This window comes from Heterocephalus glaber, unplaced genomic scaffold, assembly GCF_053883595.1.
Source record: "Heterocephalus glaber isolate CG9 unplaced genomic scaffold, H.glaber_assembly_v1.0 deba00001457, whole genome shotgun sequence".
Lineage (NCBI taxonomy): Eukaryota > Metazoa > Chordata > Mammalia > Rodentia > Bathyergidae > Heterocephalus > Heterocephalus glaber.
In genome coordinates, this window is record NW_028258305.1 from 43,789,970 (window position 1) to 43,811,805 (window position 21,836).

The 21,836-nt window shown below is 57.5% G+C and overlaps 1 protein-coding gene across 4 annotated transcripts in view; it reads right to left on the minus strand.

Moving 5' to 3' along the window:
• Klhl29 (kelch like family member 29) overlaps window positions 1-21,836 on the minus strand; it is a 267,445-nt gene that overhangs the window by 44,751 nt on the left and 200,858 nt on the right. For all 4 annotated transcript variants that reach the window (XM_004839072.4, XM_021253538.2, XM_021253539.2 and 1 more), the window contains 2 exons: window positions 14,291-14,432; window positions 11,660-12,169 (listed from right to left, as the gene is read on the minus strand). In XM_004839072.4, coding sequence (XP_004839129.1) covers window positions 11,660-12,169; window positions 14,291-14,432 — 652 coding nt within the window. The remainder of the gene's footprint in view (window positions 1-11,659; window positions 12,170-14,290; window positions 14,433-21,836) is intronic.

Sequence of the window (21,836 nt, forward strand, 5' to 3'; positions counted from 1 at the left end):
GAAGTTTTGGTTCAGGGCCTGCTAAAGGTCTGCCTAAAGGTTCTGGCCAGGAAGCCTGGGAAATTCCTGGCCTCTGGAATCCCACCCAGGCCAACCTCCAGGCTGCCCCTGGACTGTCACGTGACTGCTTGATCTTCTGCTAGAGAGTTTGGGTAGACAAATCCAAGTGGACACATGTACTCTGGGAGACGTCTTCAGCCCTCAGCCGCTAGGAGGAGATCATTCAGCCTCAGCTTGTTCCCAAGACACGGAACTGTCCCAGGGGCTTTGCAGTTGAGAACAGCGGAGTTGGTGCAGACGCACACGGAGCACTCTGACTCGAACTCTGCGACAGAGACTTGCCTGTGACACCACCGTGGGGCCGTCATACCTCACAGCCCTTCCCCTAGGTCTTCCCTTGAATCGCGTGGCCCTCCCATTGGTCCTCTGCTGCAAGGTCCCCGCACCGCTGGGACATCTGGGCTCCGCCCCTGGATGATGCTGGCCGGCCTCCTCCTGGTCGGTGGCTGCCATCTGGTGTCCTCCTCCAAGCTGGCTGTCATCTCTGGACCACGCTCCCGTGGCATGAAGGCACTATTCTTTTCCGGCCCCAAAATAGTTCCCTGAGGCTGACGCTGACTCCTCACTGCCTTCTTGCAAGGAAATCTCTTCCAAGAGGTGCCGGGGTCCAGAAGAAGGACAGATGGTCCCTTTCTTTTTATAACATGGCCAGGCTTTTGAAATGAAGAGCTACAAACACAAGTTTGTCTCCAGCAGATGTCCTGTGGGCACAACAAGTGCCACTTTGTGCTCTTAAGCAACCGTGAGTGGTGTTAACTGGGGAAGAGACAGAAGTCGGGAGAGCTTAGGTACATGTTCAGGGGCCTAGGGGCCATGGTTAGATGGTTCCCATTTAGGCCATGGGCGGGTCTTGTGTCTGCTCGATTCAGGTCCCGGCTTCCTGAGACCCAAGGTGGCGCGGCTCCCTGAGCCCAGGGACGACCACAGCAGCCCCACTGTGCAGTGACCATTCTGAAGTGCCAGTGGTTGGACATGTTCTTCAGCATCTCTCCCAGCTGATCCTGAGGCCCTGCCTGAAGGCTGAGATCTGAGGATTAGCCGTGTCACTTTCTCTCCCGAGCTCGTTGTCGTTGGGTTGTCCAGTCCCTATGGCAGTAGTGGTCTGATTCAAGGACTTTCTTGATGAGAATGGCTGTCAAGGCATGACATCTGTCTAGCTTCCCAGGAGCTGATGCCTCTGCCAAAAGTCAGCAGGAAGCCAGTTTCTATACCTCTGCGCTGGTGGCTCCTTATCCCTTGGAGACAGAGACATGAGGCGTCAATAACTACTTCTAAATGGATGTACGGCTGTTGGGTAGATTTCAAGAATTTCATTCATTTAAAAGGGCATAAGCTCAATTAATAGACCTCATTAACTTCAAAGATGTATCATCTTTGCACGGAATTGGCTCCTTCTTAGGATGACTGGCTCCATTAACTTTATTGCATTGGCAATACTTTGAATAAGGCATGGGAGATGTAGCAACAGGAAAGAATCCCTACGGCTGCCTGGCTCCCAAGCTCCAGCGCTTTCTATGGTGACTAGTCTCTGTCTGCAGCTTTCTCAAAGAGCCTAGTGCCCTTTGTGGATTCACTTTGGGAATTCCATCCATCCATCCGTCCGTCCATCCATCCATCCATCCATCCCACAGCACTTAGAGATGAGGAAAGAACCCAAGAATCACCAGTGTATATTGAGAAATGTCAGACACATGACCCTAGGAAATACAAAATAGCCACCTTGGAACCTGCACACCTTAGCCCACGCATGGCTAATGACAATACAGATGGCAACAGGAAGCTTCATAATGTGAAATGGTGAAGATCGCAGCGCATTACAGGTGGGCTATTTTGAGATTGACTCTTATTTTCCCACTTATACCTGGGTAAGTACCTTACCAAAGCCTTGGTTTTTCATCTATGCATCTACCTTACAGGGCAGCTGCAAGAAATACACAAGTACAGAGTGAATATGTGGCGAATATAAAGTGGAAGGCACAAAAACCCCACTGCACTTCTGTGTCCCCACAACAGCAGCTCCTGGCCCACAGCCTGAGACCACCCTGCAGGATCAGCCTCATGTCTTTGGTGGTGTCATCACCACAAAGACCCAGGGGGAGACCACGCGTCTGGCTTCCTGCTTGTGGGATCAGTGACATTACATTGGGAATCCTGAAGCCAACAGTCATCTCCATGTGGAAGGAAGACTGGAAATACAGGGATTATTTCTGCATCAGTCAGAATTTCTGAAACCTGGTTATTCACATAGCCAGAGGGAGCTGGAGCCTTTGGGGTCACACGAGGGGACCCCTGAAGGGCGGGGTGAGGCCGTTGGCAGTGCTTCTGTCGAGGGTTTGAGCAGAGATCGAGGCACCTATGCCTTGCTGACTGGGCCTCTGGGCCTGGCTGGTGAGATGCTCTGTGCTAATGGACGAGCATGCTGGCCGCTCACCCGGTGTTTGTAGGCTCCTCAGGGCAGGACTCAGGCAGGCGTTTCCGGAGAAGCTCCCAAGCATGGGAAGTGGCGGGGTGAGGGCCACCATGGCCCTGAGGTAGAGTTCGCCTCCCTCATCGCTCCCTCTCTTTGGGGCAGGGCCCTCCCTGTGGTCAGATCTGCTCTGGAGCCATGAGTGGTCTTGCTTCTGTGGTGCCACGTAGGGCCTGGTCATCCCTGAGGTGTGTGCACGTCTTGTCCCTATTCCCTCCACTCCTTCCTTGTGCAGCTGCCACCGAGGGCAGACGTACCCTGGTGAGGGTGCTGCTCTGATTGCAGTGGCTGAGCCGGGCCCTGCACAGGCAGGCGGGAAGGGCCCGTTCCACCCCAGCCATGCTGGGCTTGCTCTGCTCTGTGTCACCGCCAGTCTGTGGGAGGAGAGGAGCCTTCTAGGATGGAGAATCCCTACAGCAGGTGGTGTCATTACACAGGGTGCCCGGGGAGTTGGGCTGGTTTCTCAGGGGCTCTCCTGGTGCAGTCTCTGGAGGTGGCGTGCTATTTTGTGGTATCTCTGAACCTCAGGTTTCAGCACCTGTAACATGAAACGCTTTGCTAGGTGACCTTCGGAGGACGTCCTCCTCTGGCATTCCTGGAGGTGGTGGGGAGGGCGGAAGAGTTGGGAAGGACAGGACAGTTGTTGCTTGGGAGTCTGTTCTCACCCACAGAGAGGGAGGTGGGAGCTGCCTCAGAGAGCACAGCTGGGGCCTAGGGAGGGGTCAGCTGACTTCGTGCTCTGAACTCCAGGCTTCAGAAGGAACCAGTCTGAAAGACTCAGTGGAAAGGTTAAACTGGCCATGATTTTATAGGGGCAAAAAAGCATCAGAACGAAGTGAGGGAGGGCGCCATAAAAGGAATGAGGGAAACTCGGAGGGGAGGGATCCCGAAGGAGCCAGGGCACGGACAGATCACTTTTCTCCTAACTGGATGTTTGAGTGCATGTGTGTTTCCACAGATAAGCCACTTCATTCCGGGAAGACTGGAATACCCACGGTGCTCAGGACCAGGGAGGTGACAGCCTGTTCTCTGGGCCACCCACCCTGTCACCCCATGTCCCTTTAGTCGCACCTGACAAGCGGGAACATGACCAGGGAGAATACCTGCAGGGCGAAGGGGACTCTCCAGAAAGAGCAGCCGAGGTCGCTGCAGATGTTTGGTCTGTAGAAATGGAAACGCTGCCCTCTTCAAAAGTCTGAAGGGCTGTCATGTAAAACGGGCCGGCTTTGCTCTGTTGCCCCCCGAGGACAGGGCCAGGGAGGTGGCAGGAGGCCAGCTTATCACCGTCTAACGGGACAAACTGTCTTGCAGTTGGTGGCTCCTGCTTGGTCCCCTGTAATGAGGGCAGATTCCTGCTTCTACTAGGTGACTGTGAGTGCCCGCTCAGCACAGTGGCTCTATGAAATAAAAACGAGGCCTGCACATGGAGGTTCTTATAGGGGAACTATAACCACTGCTGCGTTAACCCGGAGCAGAGCGAGCAGTCTGTAGGTAAACCATGGTAAAAAGGGTGAAAGTACATTCATGCAAAAGTTCAAATGCCTGTGGACCCCGACAGTATCCACAGGTTCCAAGGCACACGTAAGTACGCAGCACCTGTGCCGTGGTGAGGGGACCTTCTTTCCATTTGCCAGGGGGACAGACTTACAGACTCTCATGAGCTGGACGGGTCCCCTCACATGCACACGTTTAAACCCTAACCCCCAGTGTGAGGGTGTCTGAGCGGGGCTTTGAAGGAGGTAATGAAGGTAAATGAGCTCGTAAGGATGGGCCGGCCCCGAGCCAGCAGGCCGGGCGTCCCTCTGAGAAGAAGGCGGCACGGCTGCGCCGCCCGGAGGAGGGGCTGTGTGAGGACGCAGGGCGAAGCCGAGGAGAAAGGCTGAGGGGAAACTGGCCCCGCGGCCCCTGGATCTTGGACCTCCAGCTTCCAGAACTGAGACAGTACATTCCTGGGGTTTAAGCCGCCCCTCTGCAGCAGCTTGTGAGGCAGCTGCCCTGGCGGAGCAGTGTGCGGCGATGACTTTGACCCCGAGGGCGGCGGCCGAGAACCAGTCTGTGCGTGGCTTGTGTCGACCTGGTCGGAGGCTTTGGGCAGTGACGAGTGAGAGGGCACCTGGGAGAGGGAGGAAAAGGTACGCGAGGCCAGAGGGGAACACGAGGGGTGCCCTGGGCCGGGCCTGCTCGAGCAGCGGACTGCTGGGCCGCCGCGAGCCTGCTGACGGCGGGCGGACTCCCCCCAGGGACGGCTACGCCAGGGCAGGCGGCGGCGGCGCCCTGGCAACCTTTTGCCCAGTTTTTCCTCAGACAGTGTCCAGCTTTTTGTGCTCGGTGTTACTCTCACCCTTTACGTGTTTGGAAGAGTGAGTATGCAGGAGCGTGAATGAAGCGTAATTTCAGGCGAGCTGTTTCTCACGGAGCCAGTTCTAGGCTGCCTTTGGCTTCACGGTTTGGGGTCCCCTCCTTCGCATCACGCGGGACGAGCTGCAGACACACGGCCCTGCCGGCGGGCCTGCCCTCGGCGGAGAGCCCGAGGGCCAACCCCGGGCAGCCTCCCCGGCGGCGCCGGCAGTCACGGGCTGGGGGCGGGCGGTTGGCGGGACGCCCGGCCTTAGCGCTCTGTCGCCCCCGGGAGGGCAGGAGATTCTGCGGACCTCGGGCGAGCCTCTGAGGTCCCACGAGGCGGTGACGGCCGCCGTGAATCGGCTACCCAGGTCCAAGCCGCCGGTGCCCAAGGCGGTCTTCACCTTGTGAGACAGGGTGGCCCCGGACGCGGGTGGCTTTCTGCCCGGCACCGTGGGTCACCACTCACCCGACACCGACTGACGAGCGGAGTAGCCCGGGCCGGCTTCCAGGCGTTGAGCGCCAGCCCTCAGAGAAGCGGGCTTCTTGGGTCCACGAGCTTACATTGCCTCAGATCGGGCCCGTGGGCCATTTGCGATGGGCGAGCGCGTGTCTCCACGCCGGGTGAAGGCACGGCGCTGCGGCCCGCGCTTCTCTCTCAGCTCCCTTCCCCGAGGAAGAGCCACCCACCCGACTCTGCCTGCCCCCCACTGTCACCTGCTGCCGACCGGCCTTCAGGGCCCGGCCAGTCTCCCTTCGGGCACCCCCTCGCCCCCCGTCGCCGGCGCATCCTCTCTGGGGCCGACCCCCCCCCCCCCCGTCCGAGGCGCCTCCCACCCAGCAGGAGCCGGGACTGTGCGGGGCCAGGGCTGGCGCATGGCCTGCACCTGGCTCCTGGGAGAAGCAGAGTGGGTCCCGCGCCCCGTAGCAGCCCCAGATGACACACGTCAGTTGCTCAGTTAGTACTCGGTGGTGCAGCGTGGGGAGGTGACGTGACTCAGAGCGTCCCCTGACCTACAGCCTAGCGTCCCACCTGCTGGCGTCCACCTGGGCCTGCTGCTCCTGAGAAGACAGGCAGCTCTCCCTGGGTCGGCGCCATTTCCTGAAGCGCCTGCCCCCACCCGCCTTGGCCTTGTCCGGCGGACAGGCGGGCCAGAGCGACATGTCTGGCCTGTGGGGCGTGCGGCAGAGGTTCGGGACTGAGGGCCGTATCCTCCCCGAGCGGTACCAGGAGCGGGTCCAGGGGCCTCCTCTGCCTGCACCTGCTGAGCAGATGTGTGGCGGGGCCGTGACTGATGACCGTCCCTGGGTGGTCCGGCCGCCCTGATGCATCTTAATGGGAGCCTGGCTCACTCACAGGCAGATGATCTGTTAACCAAACCGTTAAGCCCCGGACAACTCTCCAATGAATGAGGAACAAAGCCCCTGAGGAAAGAGCTCCGGGAAGGGGAGGAGGAGCTTAGGAAATACCTAGTGGGTGTAGACGAGCTGCAGTCCCGGGCTCAGAGGCACCTGCTCCGGGAGAGGCCGTGTGGGCTGGGCATGGGGTGAGAGGGGAGGTTAGGGTCCTGGTGGGCAGGGCTCCAGACCCAAAGGCCGCAGAGGCTTGAGCCGGTCCGGGCCAGACCTCTTCCCTGGGCCTTGTTAGGGTTATAGTTGTGGCAGCAGTAAGGGTGGGTGGCATCATCCTAAGCTGGCTCTGTGCTAGGCATGGTTAGGACTTTACATACACTACCTAATTCTCAGGCAGGTCTGCAAGGAGGGCAATCTTATCTCCACATTACAGAGGTGGAAACTACGGCTCAGAGACACCAGTTTCCAGCGCATGTGCCCCGGGTTAGTGGGTGGTGGAATTTGAATTCTACCCGAGTAGCCTCATGAAGAATCGGCATCGAGGCACCTCCTGTCCCCTGAACAACTCACCCTGCCTGGGTTGTTGGTCTGAAGGAGCCAGAGAATCCTAGTCCCATCTACGTTGTGGCCCTGGAGGAGGACCCATCTGTGTGTCCATGGCACCCTGGCATCAGGCTGGCAGTCACAGTACGCTGACCCCCACCCCAGTAGATAGGAGGAGCTCTCCCAAGATGAACAGCCGTGGAATTAGGGAGAAGGTGCCAGCCATGGGCTGGCTCCTTCTGGTTGTTATGGTGATGAGGGAGGGCTGTAAAATGTTACAATGGGAGAGGGCAGGTTTCATCTGTTTAGAGTGGATCCCTGGAACTAGGTGTTTGAAATATCATGATGATACTCTCCCAAGAGCCTGGAAGGAAAACTGCTCTTTGATGTGTCACATTAGCTTGGGCCCCTAAAAGGTCACAGTCACTGAGAGATGGCCCTGGAACTGGAATAATAACTGCAAACTCTTGTATGGTGATTACGACACAACATCCTGAGGGCATTAGGATAAAATAACTCGGTCCACACATTGACTGAAGAAGCTGGCTCTGTCATTTAACCCCCTTTTATAGCTGAGGAAAGAGACAGAATTGCAGATCCTGTGTGCTCCGGGCTGGGTGCTGTGGGTGGCACAGCATCTGGGTATTGGGAAGGCCTTATACAGGATGTGGGGGCCACAGGATGAAGTCTCACTCGGGCGCTCTGCATACCTGGATACCCAGACGCCTGTGGCCCTCGGACATAGAGTACTTTCACCACGCACAGAGAAGAGTCTCAGGGTCTCACTGCTAATTCTCAGTCTGGCACTTGGACCTTCCTCCATTACCCTCTCCTTGTGCACTTCTTAGTGCTGGGCACAGGTCTGGCTTTGGGGGCTGAGTGGGAACTGGATGGAAGGAGTCCTTGCCTGCCCACCCCTCGGGCTCAGTGTAGTTTGGGATTGAATGGGAACAGGCAATTTGTCCTGTAGGGGTCGCTATTCAAGATGCACAGCTGGTGTGCTTTGTGCTCCGGATAGCAGAACGGGGAGCGGGAGCCATCCTGAAGCACCACGTCCAGGGCAAGGCCTGGGGATCAGAGCAGTGGAGATGGATGGAGACATCTGACCAGGCGCTGAAGGACCAGGCCTGGAAAGACCGCCCTGGCTGCATCATGGAGCCTGGGCTGGAGGGGACTCACTGTGGGCCAGTCCAGGGTCTAGGCAAGGCCAACCAGGGGCTTTGAGTCTGAAAGCTGAATGGATTCGTGACGGCATTTCCAGGGTGCACACACAGGAGGCGAAGGTCTGTGGGAGGGTGATTGAAGTTTGAAGAACATTTCCTGCCTTTGGCCTGACTATGTTAGGTAAACAGCTTTATCGTGCATTCCAGCTTCTTCCAGTGTTTACCGAGGCTGCAGAACAGTGTGCCCTGGATATGTCGGTGTGGGGCAGGGAGGGGTGAGCTCTGCACTGGGCTCCTTGCCTGGGGAGAGCAGTCTGGAATCTGCCTGCCTGAACCATGACGTGTTCTCCTCCTGCACAGGGGCTTGACCGGGGCTGCCAGCCCTGAGATTGCTGCATTGAGGGAGCCTGGCTGTCCGTCACTAGTTTCCCTCCCTGTGAGCTCTCCAGAGGCTGGGTCAGTGGCAGCAGCAGTCCGGGCAGTGAGCAGGCACAGTGCTATGCATGGTCATGCCATGCTCTCATCCAGTCCCTAGGCCCTTGTTTAAAGATGAGGCAAGGGATGCTCAGAGTTCAGGAGACGTGCGTGCCCCAGCCACACAGCTACTCCCTGTGCCTCCAAGCATCTTCACAAGATCCTGTCTCTGCTGCTTGTAGGGTCAGGGGTCGAGGCCCTCCGAGCAGCACCGGCCCTGGCCGTGGCACTGCACAGAGCTCCCTTGGGCAAGTTCCAGGGACAAGAATGGAACTAGAAGAAGGAGCCGAACACTGGGGTCTGCCACGTGGTTCCTGACCCTGAGGCAGGGAGGCCAGTGCCTGTGGATGGCCCCTCATGGCCCCTTACCCCGGCCTATAAAACCCACATCGCGAGGGGCGCTCCTTCCGCTCAGGGCCATTTGCACTTGGCTTTTTGTCCCAGAAGCAACCCAGAGAGGGGCAGTCCAGCTCCTCTCCAGACATGCAGGACGCACACAGCAGGCTTTCTGCAGGCCCATGGTCCGGGCCACTCAGCCACTCTACACCACCAACAGTCCTGCCGGGAGTCACGCCAGGGACAGAAATGAGCACCTGCACAGACTTGTACTTCCGCTCTGAGCTCCCAGGCATGCAGCTGGCTCAGGGTGCCCTGGAGGCAGTGACCCCAGACCTCTCATGAAGTTCTGAGGTTCACCACACCTCCTTCAAGGGTCAGCTCAGGGTCCCAATCCATAAGACAGACATCTCAGGTATTTCATAAAAGATTCAAATGGAACCAATTCTGTTTTCTTCCCTTATCGCTTTGCACTCACGAAATCTATTTTAATTAGCTTTCAATATATAATCTAAAAAAACCCACAGCTTGTTCCCACCCCCAAATTGTTCTTAGAGAAAGACTTATCTTGTAAGTTTCTTAAGAAAATCTATATGTCCCCCATGCATTTAAATAACGTTCATTAATGTGAACCGCACACAGGCCAGCTTCTCTAGTTACAGATGGGAGACAATTGCTTAACCTACTGAAAATCAAAAAGCATTTTGCACACCTTTATTTTTCAATTGGTTAAGTTTTAAATTAAAGTCCCAATGCCCTTTTTGGGAAGGCAGACTAATAGAGCTCTGACTGAAATTTTCGTTCAGTCGATTGGAAGATAATTACAAGAAACAAAATGTGAAATTTTAAATCAGGGCACTAATGAAGTCTAAAAATACCAGCGGCCCCTCCCTCTAGCTGGCACAACCTGTTCTTCATGCAGGGGGATCTCTCCGTAATTACTCAACCCCAAGAGAGGGCAGGTTGTCACGTCAAACAATAGTAGGCGAAATCTTAGGGCCGTAATGAGCTAGATCACGAGGCGTTCTGCAGTGGATCTTATTATAATGCCGGGCAAGATTTCAAACAGGGAACAGGAGAAAAGGAAAATTCTTTTTTTTAAAAGTGGAGTTCTGACTTGTGTTGATGCCATCACGCAGCGCCTCCTGCCCCTGCCTGGAGCCAGCTGTCTGTCATGTAGGAGTATGAAATCAATTGGGCTTCAGAGATGTAAAATCCATGGGGGCAAAATTAAAAGTGACCCAAATCTAAACCCACGTGGTCCTGTCAGGATTATGACTCTCCCGTGGCAAGTTTCAAAGATTTGGTTTCAAAATTTGGGTTTCTTATTTTAAAAAATATGCAGTTGTTTGACATTAGATCTGACAGACAAATTATAGCTCCAGCAGCAAAGGCTTTTAAGATTAGAAAGGAAAGGAGATATTACTTGAGAGAAAAGAAACCCACCCTGGTTTGCGTTTCCCATGCTTCCCTGTCTTCCCACACGTGGAAGGGGCCCAGCCCATGAGCGGATGAGGGTCTTAAATAGCAAGTGAAATGTAAGCAGTTCGTGGCGGCCTATGACAGTGAGTGTGAGCATCGGGTCACCTGCTGTCTCTGGCTGGAGTGGGGGCTCCCGGGCTCCCCCAGGAGGCGGGGCTACGGGTCCTTCCCGCCCCTTGCTCCGGGTCCTCAGGCCCTGTTCCCTGTTCCCTCTTCCTGTTCCTGTCTTGGCTAAGGCTTGAGACCACAGGGGCCGGGCCACAGCTTCCGCGCCTGCGCTGTCGTCTCTGGCTGCTGTGTCTCCTCCACCCCATGGGCTCGGGACCGAGGACGCGCAGAGGCCTTTGCCCAGCGCTCTGGCCAGGTGGAACCCAGCTCCCAGCCGAGCCCCATCAGGGACGCACTGCCATGGGGCTGCTTAGCTTTTGCACCGAGGGCTCTTTTCCTAAATGCACACCCGGAAGCAAGACCTGCCGCTGCGGAAGAGGGAAGGAAAGCCGCCCAGTGCCTGGTGGTTTGGCACAGCCATGGCCCAGGGCGACAGAGTTAGCGGCTCAGGAATTGGGAGTAAGATTTTGGGGGGAGGGGGTTCCTTTTTAAAGGAAAAGGAGCTTAACCGAAACAATTCAAACAAAAATCAATTTAGTCTATTAAAAAAAAAAAAAAGCACAGTTCTTAAACAAAGCAAGAGTTTACCGGAATTTAGATGTAATTTTCTACAGCTCCGTCATTTAAAACCAGTGCTAATTTCCAAAGCAAAGACAGTTGGGCTGAAACCCAGCAGAGGCCTAGATGTGGGCTTTGTTGGTGGGCTGCTCCACAAGACCTGGAAGTGGCTGGCAAGATAGAGCCGGAGGCTCGGTGCGGAGAGCAGGTGGGGAGTGGCGAGTTGGACTCCTCGCTGCTCTAACCCAGGGTCTCACAGAGCCGCCTGGGGTCCTCACCACCAAGCTGCAAGCGCTCAGATGGTCTGGGGTTGCACCTGGGCCTGCCTAACGCCGCGGGGGCGGCTCCCGTCCCTCTGTAGGGGGTTCCCGAGGGGAAGGAGGCTGCTGTTCCGAACGTCCTCAGGGTGGAAAGTGGAGAAGGCCCCCCAGTGCTGTTCTCTGGAGCCCCAAGAGGGCGAGTCCTGTCTGAGCTGGCCTGGCTGCAGGTCGGCGCTGAGCGGGGCTGGGGCTCTGGCTTCGCAGGCTCTCCTTTCCTTCCTTCGCCCTTCTCCCTCCTTGCCCAAGCAGATACCCCTGGCCTGTCCTGCACGCCGGCCCCGGCCCGGCTTCCCCCATCTGAGGCTGGGCTCTCTGGGCAGGGAGGCCCCGCTGCAGCCTCCGGGCGGGCTGAGGCCAGTGAAGGAGCCACCACAGAGCACCCTCCCCTCGGCCCTCGCTCCGCGGGGTGGCCAGGCAGGGAGGCACACAGGGAGGCGTGCAGACGCTGGACTTACCTTTGGGGTGCCCCGGGTCGGTGAACTCATACTTCCCCACGCCAATGGTGCGCAGCATCTGCAGCCCGTGGGCCGAGTCGCTTGTGGGAGGCCCATTGGTGGCAGGGGCGCTGTTGGGGAGTGTGGCCGATGGCTGGGCTGGCGGCGGAGGCAGCAGGGGCCCTGCCATGTGGCCGTTGCCCACAGTGGTGGGTCCTGGGCGGGCCACCTGGCCCACCCCAGGCAGCGTGGACACGGCCAGGGGCTGAGGGCTGGCATACAGGGCCTGGGCAGGCATGTTCACCACCACGCTGCTCAGCGGCTGGGAGGGCGGCTGCGGGAGCGAGAAGTGGCCCGGCATCAGCGGGATCTGGGCCCCCACGTGGGGAGGCAGTGAGGGGGTCACCCCGATGACTGGGGCCTGGACGTTCACAGCCGGGCTGAAGGTGGGAGGTTGGGCCACTCCATAGGAGTGCGCAATCAGAGCGGGCTGGCTCCCTGCGGCCACCGTGGTCACCCATGGCCCCGTGCCTGCAAGGGAGATGGAACAAATGTTGTCTGCCGGTTACACATTCACTCAACAAACACCAGCTCCCCAGGCCCTGGGCTGGGTGCTGCCTCACAGCAGTGGATGAGGCACCTCTGTCCAGGGCCTCCCAGTGTAGAATCTGTCATTACAGCACCTGGGCTGGGGCTTTAAGGGGATGTGAACTGTGGCTGTGGGGCTAGAGGAAGCAAATCTGCCAGGGAGCGGTGAGAAGCAACAGAGCAGAGAGAAAAAGGCGGAGGGCTTCAAAGAGACCCGAGTTCAAATGTCTGCCATGCCCCAGCAAGCTGCTGCTGTTCTGAGTCTCCTGCTCATGTGTTAAATGCAACTGGCAGAGCCCACCTCGGCGTGACAGAGCTACGAGTCGGAGAGGACAGGCTGCTGGGCCCTTGGGGGGTGCGCCGGGGCCCGGAGCTGGGCCAGGTGCTTCTGTGGGACAGGTGGGACGAGGGGTGGGAAAGTGGGCAGAGCCTTGTGGTCTGCAGCTCCCTCTGCACGGCCAGCCCCAGACCGAGGTTGATGGACCCAGGGGCCTTGCAGGGGACGCGGAGGACACTGACGGGGTGGGGGAGAGACCTGGTCACCTGGGGCTGAATGAGTCCGGGTCTAGGTTTCTGTCGCCCAGACTTGGTTTTTGAGATTCCTCTGGGGTGGCAGTGCAGACTGAGGATGAGGTGACTGCGGCGGAAGTGGGGTCCTGGGGGCTAGAAGGTGGGGCTTGCAGTGCCCGCCCAGAATGGCAAAGCTGAAAACTCTCAACCCACAAGGGGGCGCTGTGGGCGCAGTGGTGCAAAGCGGGGTTGGGGAGTCGAGCGGGGTCCTGGTTCTGCCCCTTCTAGAGACACAAGCCTCTCTCAGCCAGTGCCCTTGTCTGCAGCAGGCATGATGATCACACCAGGCCTGCACGTCAGGGATGTGCGTGGAATAGTTACAATTTGATAACGAGAGCTTGGGAGAACTGGAAACCAACAAACACGGTGAAGTCATGTTGGCGAGAGTCTCGATTCTCACTTGTGGTGGGCTTCTGAGGGGGCCTGCCCCAGGCCGACAGTGCAGAGCCCAGCTGGCGAGGCCCCAGGTGTCTGTGGGGTGGCCACAGATGCAGTGCCACCCAGGCGATCCATTTAGGCCTAAGTGGGTGCCCAAAAGGGTCTGGAGACCTACAGGGAGGCCTCTAGCCATGCGAAGCAAGTCCTGGCCATTTTTATCAGTGACTTCGGAGGATGACATGGTCACCGCCATGACTGGGTCTGCAGAGGACACAGTGTCCAGAGGGAACAGGGCAGCAGTGGCAGCAGGAGAGACTTCTGCACCTGCCCCAGGGTTCCTAAACCCACTTCCCTCAGCCAGTTAGTGAGGAGGTGGACAGGGCCAGCTCCCGGAGTCCAGAGTTCTGTGGAGACAGCGCGTGGTACGCAGTCTAAGCCGCAGTTACCGGAGTACAGGCACTGGAGGCAGGCGGTGCCGGCTAGGCACACGTGGTTTGCACTCTGGCCTCACGCTTCAGAAGGGAGGTGGGGAGTGGAGCAAGGGCCCGGAAGGCAAAGAACCCGGGCTGCAGGGCTCTGGGTCCTGGCTGGAGGGGTTCACCTGGCAGCAGGCTTGGGGGGATGAAAGGCGTCTCCAGGTATTTGGGGGCTGTTGGGTGGAGGATCAAGCATGTTCTGTAAAGCCAAGGGGGAGCAGTGGGAACAGTGGCAGCTGAAAGGGAGGGCATTTGTGGCGGTCTGAGGACTGGTATGCTGTAGAAGATGGGGAACTCCCAGTCCCCGGGTAGAGCACCTCAGTTCTGGTGTAACCCCGGATCAGGCAGGACCCTGCAAGGCGTGGCTGGAGGAGGGTGCTATGTGAATCAGAGTACGGTGCCGATGTTTGGGAGTGAGTATGGAAAGTAGCCTGGAGCTGATTCAAAGTCAGCCCTGTCATGTCAGGGTCATACCCTCACTCTCCAGAATGCTCTGCTGAGTAGCAGAGAAGGGACAGACACACAGCAAGCACAGGGCGAAGGACAGCGGGGCCCCTGCCTCCCCCCAGCCTGAGGTCTGGGCTTCTGCTGTGGAGCACCCAACCCCCAGCAGAGAGCTGTCTACTGCTGAAGCACCCACCTGGGTTGTCGCTCTCCCTCAGCTGCTTGGAGGGGGGCTCGTCGGTGTCCCAGGGCGTGGACTGGTTGATGGGCGTCTGCCCCCACCGGATGCTGGTCGCCAGTCCCTGGGACTGATTGTCCGCTTTGGAGATGCCAGGAGCCTGCGGGAAGCGGGTAGGGATGGTGAGCGCGGCCTGGCCTCGGCCTGTGCCCTGGCACCTGTCCTCCCAACAGTACCCCCGAGGCCCAGTCTCCGTCCCCTGGACTCAGGGCCAGAGGCAGAGCCCAGGCCCCTCGGGGAATCGAGGGGTACCCAGGCAGACAGCGGCAGCTGTGGACTCTGCTGAGCTCCTGCCACAGGAATCCTGAGCCAGGGCCGCTCCCCAAGGCACCTCCGAAATTCCCACTCCACCTGAGCCACCTCAACCAAGAGTGCTCTGCTCTCTGTGTCACCCTGAAGCCCCAGCCCTCAGATGTTCCATAAACCACCGCAGCACAGATGCTACCACTGTGTGCAGGGCACGTGCTGAGCACCAACTGCGTACCCAGCTGGCCCTTCCACATGTGGCTGTTTACTAAAACTCCTAATGAGATGGCAAAATGCTCGCTCTGCAAGGTGCTAGCTACCCGGACGTGTTACGTGAGGGGTTCCTCTTCCTGCCCCATACCAGGTGCTGAGGCCCAAACCTCCCCCAGAGGAGGGAGTTGAGGACCATAGCTCAGGTCCTGCCCCTGGGCAGGAGGGACCCTCAGCTGCTCAGCCAGGAAGGGGGCCTTCTCCCAGGCCCAATCACTCTTTGATTTAGATCTATAGATAAACAGGATCACAAGCCTAGGGTGAAAGCAAACATCTGGGCAGTGCCAGCCTCCCTGAGTTGCAGCCTCATGATGAAATATTACACAGTCACTAAGAATCACATTTACTAGGAATTCCTAACGAGGTGGCAAACCACTCCCACGATACTGTCGGTGAGGAAAGCCACCAAATGACACAGGAGACCTCCCTGTATGAACATCCCAATGTCAAACAGTATGTGCAGGAAGAAAATGACCAATGTGTTAGCAGGGCCGTTATCCTTGAGTGAGCATATTATGGGTAACTTCTATTCTCTTTCTCTACTTTTCTGTACTTACTAAATTTTCTACTATACCATATTTACAGTAAGCCAAAACCAAAACGAAACAAAACAACAAAAACAAACCCCGAGCACATACTGGAGAGGCGGGATGGGAGCCGTAGGTTGAGGGGCCTGGGCCTCAGGGGAGTGAGTCCGATGAGATGGGAGGAGGGCAGAAACGCTGCCATCAGGCACAGGCATAAATGGGCGGGGAAGCTCAAGCGAGGGCCACCACCCTCATGGTGACCACTAACAGCACCTGGCCCAGTGACACAGCTGGCGCAGGCTGAGCTCCTGCCGAGCCCCTGACCGGTCAGCCTCCTGGGTCCTGGGCCAGGTGGGGGGTAGGAGGTGTGGGTGGGTGGCACGCAGCACCCGCACCAGGCCTGCTGGAGGAGCAGGACCCAAGCTGCGTGGAACTGCCTGCATTGGCCTGCATTTCAGAGGCTCCGATTCTGTGAGCAGAGCCCGAGGCAGAGGAAAAGAGGACTCTCCTTTAAGCGTCCTTATCAAAACCCCGACCCCATTTCTGTCTGTGGGGCAGATGGGAACAGGGGGTAGCTGGGAATTTAACCAGGCTCACGAGTCATTTTAGGGAACAGTGAGGCATTTCCAGCATTCTCCAAATGACAGCTTTGAATGTGTGCCTGGACTGAAAGGAAAAGCCCTTCTGCAAAGTTGACCCCCTCTGCAGCCCCCCGCCCCTTCTTTCCAGGGCTGGGGCTGGGTGGGTTCAAAGGCACAGAGGTTGCTTGGAAGGAGTCTGGGCTGTGACCGGCTCTGGGCCCTGTGTGGGAGCAAGTTGGAAGGTGAGACCCAGCCTCCTCACCAGAGCCCCCCTCACTGACAGCATGGAAAGTCCTCCTGCCTGAAGTGGGTGCTGCAGCCCCCACTCTGCTGCCTGGATCCCCAAGGCCTCCCAGGCCAAAGGCTGCTCAGGTTTCCAGAGTCCCCCCACTGCTACCATTTATTTCTGCCTTGCTGGCTCAGCATGGTGTCTTGGGAGGGAAGGGAGGGTTCTGGAAACTGTCCCAGAAGACCCCCAGCTGCCAGGAAAGGGGTGGGGTCTCCTCCTTGAGGCTGGGTCACCAGGTTCTGTGCTCTAAAACTTCAGGAGTTCCGGCGTTTGGCCTAAAACTAGGGGAATTTCTGAATTTGAAAAGTCAGACTTTAGTGAAGCACGCAGCTCAGACCCCTTAGTTCTGAAACTCCAGTGAAAGTGCTCACTTGGGCCTCAGTCTGTGGGCCTGAGTTCTGTCAGACACTGGCCATGGCAGTGGGCGTGCAGGGGACTGGGGTCCGGCCTGCCCTCAAGCGCTGTTCCAGTGGAATGGAGCCATGCTGCGGCCAGCGCCCCAGTGCCCTGTGCCATGGTGGAGCCCAGGAGTGGGAGCCAGAGCTGGTGGGGGAGGAGGCAGGGAGCAGCACCAGGCCCACCGGGCACCTGTCTTTCGTGAATACCACAAGTGCTTTCTTCTGTACAAAAAAGCAGTTCTTCGGTGAGAAGGAAAGCAGTCTTTTTGTTTGTTTGGGTAGATAAGTAAGGCTACTCATATTCTACTCTGTGCTTGCAACACCTGAAGCTGCGAGCAACTTACAGTTCAGAAATTTTGTTTTATTAAAATCACAAACCTTCCTGCTTCCATTCCCTCCAGAAAATCGCTGGATGCGAGGTGTGCGCTTTGCTGAGGACCCCAGGCTCTAGGCCGCGGGTTCCGGAGGCTTCTGGGACCTGGTGCGGCCTGTGGCTCTGGCTCTGAGGCAGCCCCAGTGAGCCCTTCCCTTCCACAGTCCAGGGTCCCCACCAGCCTGGGACTTCTCACTAGCAACCCAGTCCCCCACCCCCAGCCCGAGGGCTCAAAAGGTGGCGGCCTATCCGGGAGAGTCACAAAACTCAGCCAGAAAAACAGCCCTGGCCGGGGAGGAAAAGAGCGAAGCTTCCCCTTGCCCCTCCCTTTGCCATCATCTGTGACATCAATGAAGAGGCCCAGACCCTCGGCTCTTCTCCAGCCTCTCCATGGATTCTGTGCCAGCAACACGACAGCCGCAGAAAGGCGGCCCAAGCGAGCCTCCCCGACCAGCCGGTGGAGCCCTATCTGCCCATCACCAGGCCCAAGCAGGCTTCTCTTGCCTTCTCTTTAATGAGATGCTAATGGGATGCATCATTAACACAGCAGCTTTTTAAACCCAAGCTCTTGTAAATTTTCAAAGGTCACATTTTTCTGGTGGCTGACAGCATCCTGCTTCTTCTAGCGGCTGAAGAACACAAAAGACACCAGTCCTTTATGGCTGCAGCTTTCTGAAGCCGGGCACAGGCTGAGGTGCCTGCTGGCCTTGCCCTCACCCCTAAAGGGCTCGCTGGGCACATGGGTGCACTGTGCCATCTCAGGGGAACCAGTTCCATGTGGCCCAGAGCTGCTCCCAGACTGTAAAGACTCCTGGGCCATGGGGACAGGGCGGGTGACACTGGCAGAAGCACCTGAGCTCCCGCGGAACGCTAGCCAGGCTGTGCACCCGTGCCCAGAGAGGCTGATTGGTTTGTTTGTTCACCTGGAGGGAGCGCTTTTCTCTGCTTTTGCACAGAGGTACCATAGAGACCAGCAGCATCCAGGTGGTGGGCACAGCAGGGTGTCGACCCCAGCACCGCTGCCCTGGAGGCTGCTGGGAGGCCTGCTGGACACAGCCCACTGACCTCACCAGAACTCTGCGGCTCCTACGTGCCTAGGCATGGGGACAGCAGTGAGTGCTAAGTGGCTCTTGCTCTGTGAGGAGGAGGAGGTGAGGCAGCCCGGAGAGCCCACGCAAGCATCTTCCACCTTCTGCCACGGAGTCAGAAGAGGGTGAGCCAGAGGAACCTGGGGGTTGGAAAACGCTTCCAGGAGCAAGGGCTGGGCACCGGGCAAACCTCTGGGCAGGACTCAGTACGGCGGAGGGACAGGGGCTGCGGTGCCGCCAAAGGACCCTGCAGCAACTTGTACATTCCCGGCCTAAATATTCCTGCCAGCCTGGGCCCTGGGGCTGTGTGGGGCCATGATGCCTGCACCCAGGGCCCTCTCCTGACCAGGAACCCGAATCCCAGACTGGGACCTGTGGGGCTGGGTGCCCGGGCACTGTGTGGAGCAGCAGACAGGTGGCAGGCTGCATCGGTGAGCACCACAGAGCGCAGTGCACCTCTGCCCAGCCCCACTGCCCATGCCTGTGACGCCTTCCCCAGCAGGGGGCTCAGAGTCCCCCTCCCTTGCCTCATCTGGCCTCTGTCCTTGCTGTGGGACAGAAGCACTGCGAGCACCTGAGCTCAGTGATGCTCGGGCCCGCCCTGGAGGGATGGGGTGCCCACCCCAGGACTGCAAGGACCACGCGGGCTTGGCGAGACTTCAGGGACAGACCCTACCCATTAAGGGTCTCACTCCTACCCCAAGGAGGGATGGTGCTGCAGAGAAGGAAAGGGGCGATAACAAGATCACGTCGAAATGCAGGGAAGACCAGGTGAGGGAAAATGGAGACTCAGCTGCACGGAGGAAAACTGCAGACTTTCAGGCCAGAGAGGCTCCTAGCCTTCCGCACAGGCCCGAACTTCCGGTCAGGCAAACTGCAAGAAAATACACAGGCCTGGGACTCTTGACAAAATGAGCACGGCAGCTGTGCCCCTACACCAGTCCTGGGTCTGTCCTTTTAAAAGGACTCACAGCTGCTGGCCCGGTCCCCCTGACCCTGCCGACCGGTGATCAGAGAACACCACCAGGGACAACACCGTGGGCCCACACAGCTGTCCTGCTGTCTCTGAGTTCTTGTGCACAAACTTCGTGAGATATTAGAAAATGCTGTTCTCAGGAAAAGAGAAGAGCAAAGAAGGGTGTGTGTACGTGTGTACAGCTTACTGTGTATCTTGTAGAACAGCAAAAGTTCACAAAATCGTGTGTGTTGCTCTTGGCAGACGCATCCACAGATTTATCTGAATCTCACTGGGCTCCGAGGAAGGTGAGGGCAGCATAAATACAGGAGGGACGGCAACGGCATGCATGCTGGGACTACAGTCAGTGCAGCCTCTCCCTGGGCTGCCCCGGATGGGCGATTTGAGCGAAGTGGTCTGGATGAGAAGCTGAGAAGCTCCAGGGAGGACAACGCCAGCAGGCAGCAGAGCCCGCCGCACTCTGGCCTTGGTCTGCAGCTTGGTTCCCGGGTGAGGAAGCCCTGTAGTGCCTTCGTCCTTCCCCTTCAGTAGGCTGGCTTTGGGGGCCCCTTGTGACAAGGGCTGCTGACCTGGCCTAAGCCTCCTCGGGACCTTTGCCTTGTATTTTTTTGTTTTTGGTACTGGGGATCGAACTTGGGACCTTGTGGTTTTGAGGCAGGCAGTGGAACCACTGAGCTAAATCCCTGGCCCTGCCCTGTATTCTTACTGCCCTGTGCATGTTGAACACCCACCATCAGAAAACTTGCCCTGCTGTTTTTCCTGCAGCCAGGGCACGGGCACATGACCCACCACTCAGATACACAGCCCAGAAATGCAGCCATCGGAGGAGGCAGCACAGCCCTGAGTCACTTGGGGTCTGAAGCCCACAGGTTTGGGGGCACAGGGCGAGGGGAGGCTCTGGCTTCTTCAGCACAAGTGGACAATGCTGTCATTTTCTTTTTCTTCTTCCTCTAGAGCGTTATCATGGCCAGGGCTCTTCAGAGAACAGCAAGAACAGGTGCCCACAGCTGGCAGAGTCAGCAGGGCTCAGCCCCTTCAAGCAGCAGGCCTTGAGGTCCTCTGGGGAAACTGCATCACAGAAGCTGCAGTGCTGGCCCTGAGCATCACTGGGCAGGCCTTTTCCTGCAGAGAGGAACATTGCCCTTCCTTTCTGCACCCCGGAGGGCTTCCTGGTGCACAGACTCACGCCTGCTGGGGTGGGGTGTGCAGGTCCCAGGGACACGCACACAGAGGCGAAGCCCCAGGAAGGCCACTTTACTCCTCAGGAATGGTGGTCCAAGGGGGGAATTCGGGCGTGGGGAGGAGATCTTTTGGCGTCTGGGGTTTTTAGATTGACCCATGGTCTACATCCAGACTCCTGGGCTTTCCAGTGCAGGCAGGGGTCACAGAGCACATCGATTCCAAGGACACGTGGGTAGGTCTGGCCCCAGCACTGCCACGACTGCAGGGGGCGCCAACACCAGTGCATGCAGGAGGCGCCCTGGGGAATTATCAGGAACGGAGGTGTCTGGAAGGGTCCTAGAGGCTCTGATCCAGTGCCCAGAAGTGTACCTCCTTACAAGACTGCAGGTGACCCATGGCCTCACCATGCCCAAGTGCCAGGGCCACACCTCAAGCCCGGAGTGCTGGGGTAGTAGCTGCTCCTGTCCAGAGTTGGACAGATTTTGGGCTGCTGCTCATGGGCTCACAGGAGCCAGCTCCTTGAGGAGGCTTCTTTCAAGGGCCCATGCTCTGGAAGCCTAGGTTTCAGAGGGTCAGAAAGGATGTGCGGACGGGCATTGGGGCTGTAAATCTGTGGCCTCCGTCTCTCTGTTCTCATTTCCTGACTGCCACTGAACTACAAACAGGAGGATAATTGCAGTTAAACCCTGACTTGGTGCGAGGAGGGTCTCCTGAGCCCCTCCTGGCCTCATTACCCGAGCATGCTCTCCAGGCCCGGGCCCTGGCCCCAGGCGGTGGCCTGGGTGGTCTCCCTTTCAGAGCCCCATCGAAATGCGGTCCAGGGCCCGATGAAATTTCTAATAATGCTGACCAATGATGTGTTAAATTGAGACACTTCTGGCTCGCGTGTGGAAACCACACGATGGTTTAAAGGACCAGTGCTTACCTTTCTCTATCAATTTGCTGCTAAATTACTGCTTTCGGAGCAACTTATAGAAAAGTAATTCTTTATTTAAATTTTAATTTCAATCTTGTCATTTTAAATATATATTCAGATTACAGTCATATTACAGAGTATGATGATGTCTCAGGCAGGTAAACGATCCTGCCAGGAGCCCAGGAGGTAGGGGAGTACGGAGCAGGCGGTGGGAGGGATGGGGTGACCCCCGGGTGGGACTGCAGAGCCAGCCAAGCCCCGTGCCTGCCCTGTGACCTCAGCCTCTCTGTGCAGCCCTGAGGGTCATCCGTAAATGCTTCCACGTGAAGCTACCAAGTGCTTTCTGTTCCTGGACCGCCTGAGCTATAAGGGGCTCAGATGAACAGGGCCACCTGCCTGTCCTCAGCCCAACAGCTCACATTTACCTCCCAATAAATGCATGGGCACGAGCTGATTTCCTTCCACAAGGAATTCTGCATTTTCTCTTCATTTTACCAACAAGAGTAAGAAAGGCCAGCAAAGTTTGTTAAGACTTAGGACTTTAACCTGTGCCTATTCTATGCGAGTCCGTTTTGTGTTGCTATAACAAAATACTCGAGGCTTTCTGTGTTATAAAGAAAAGAGGTTTACTTAGCCCTCAGTTCTGAAGATTCAAAAG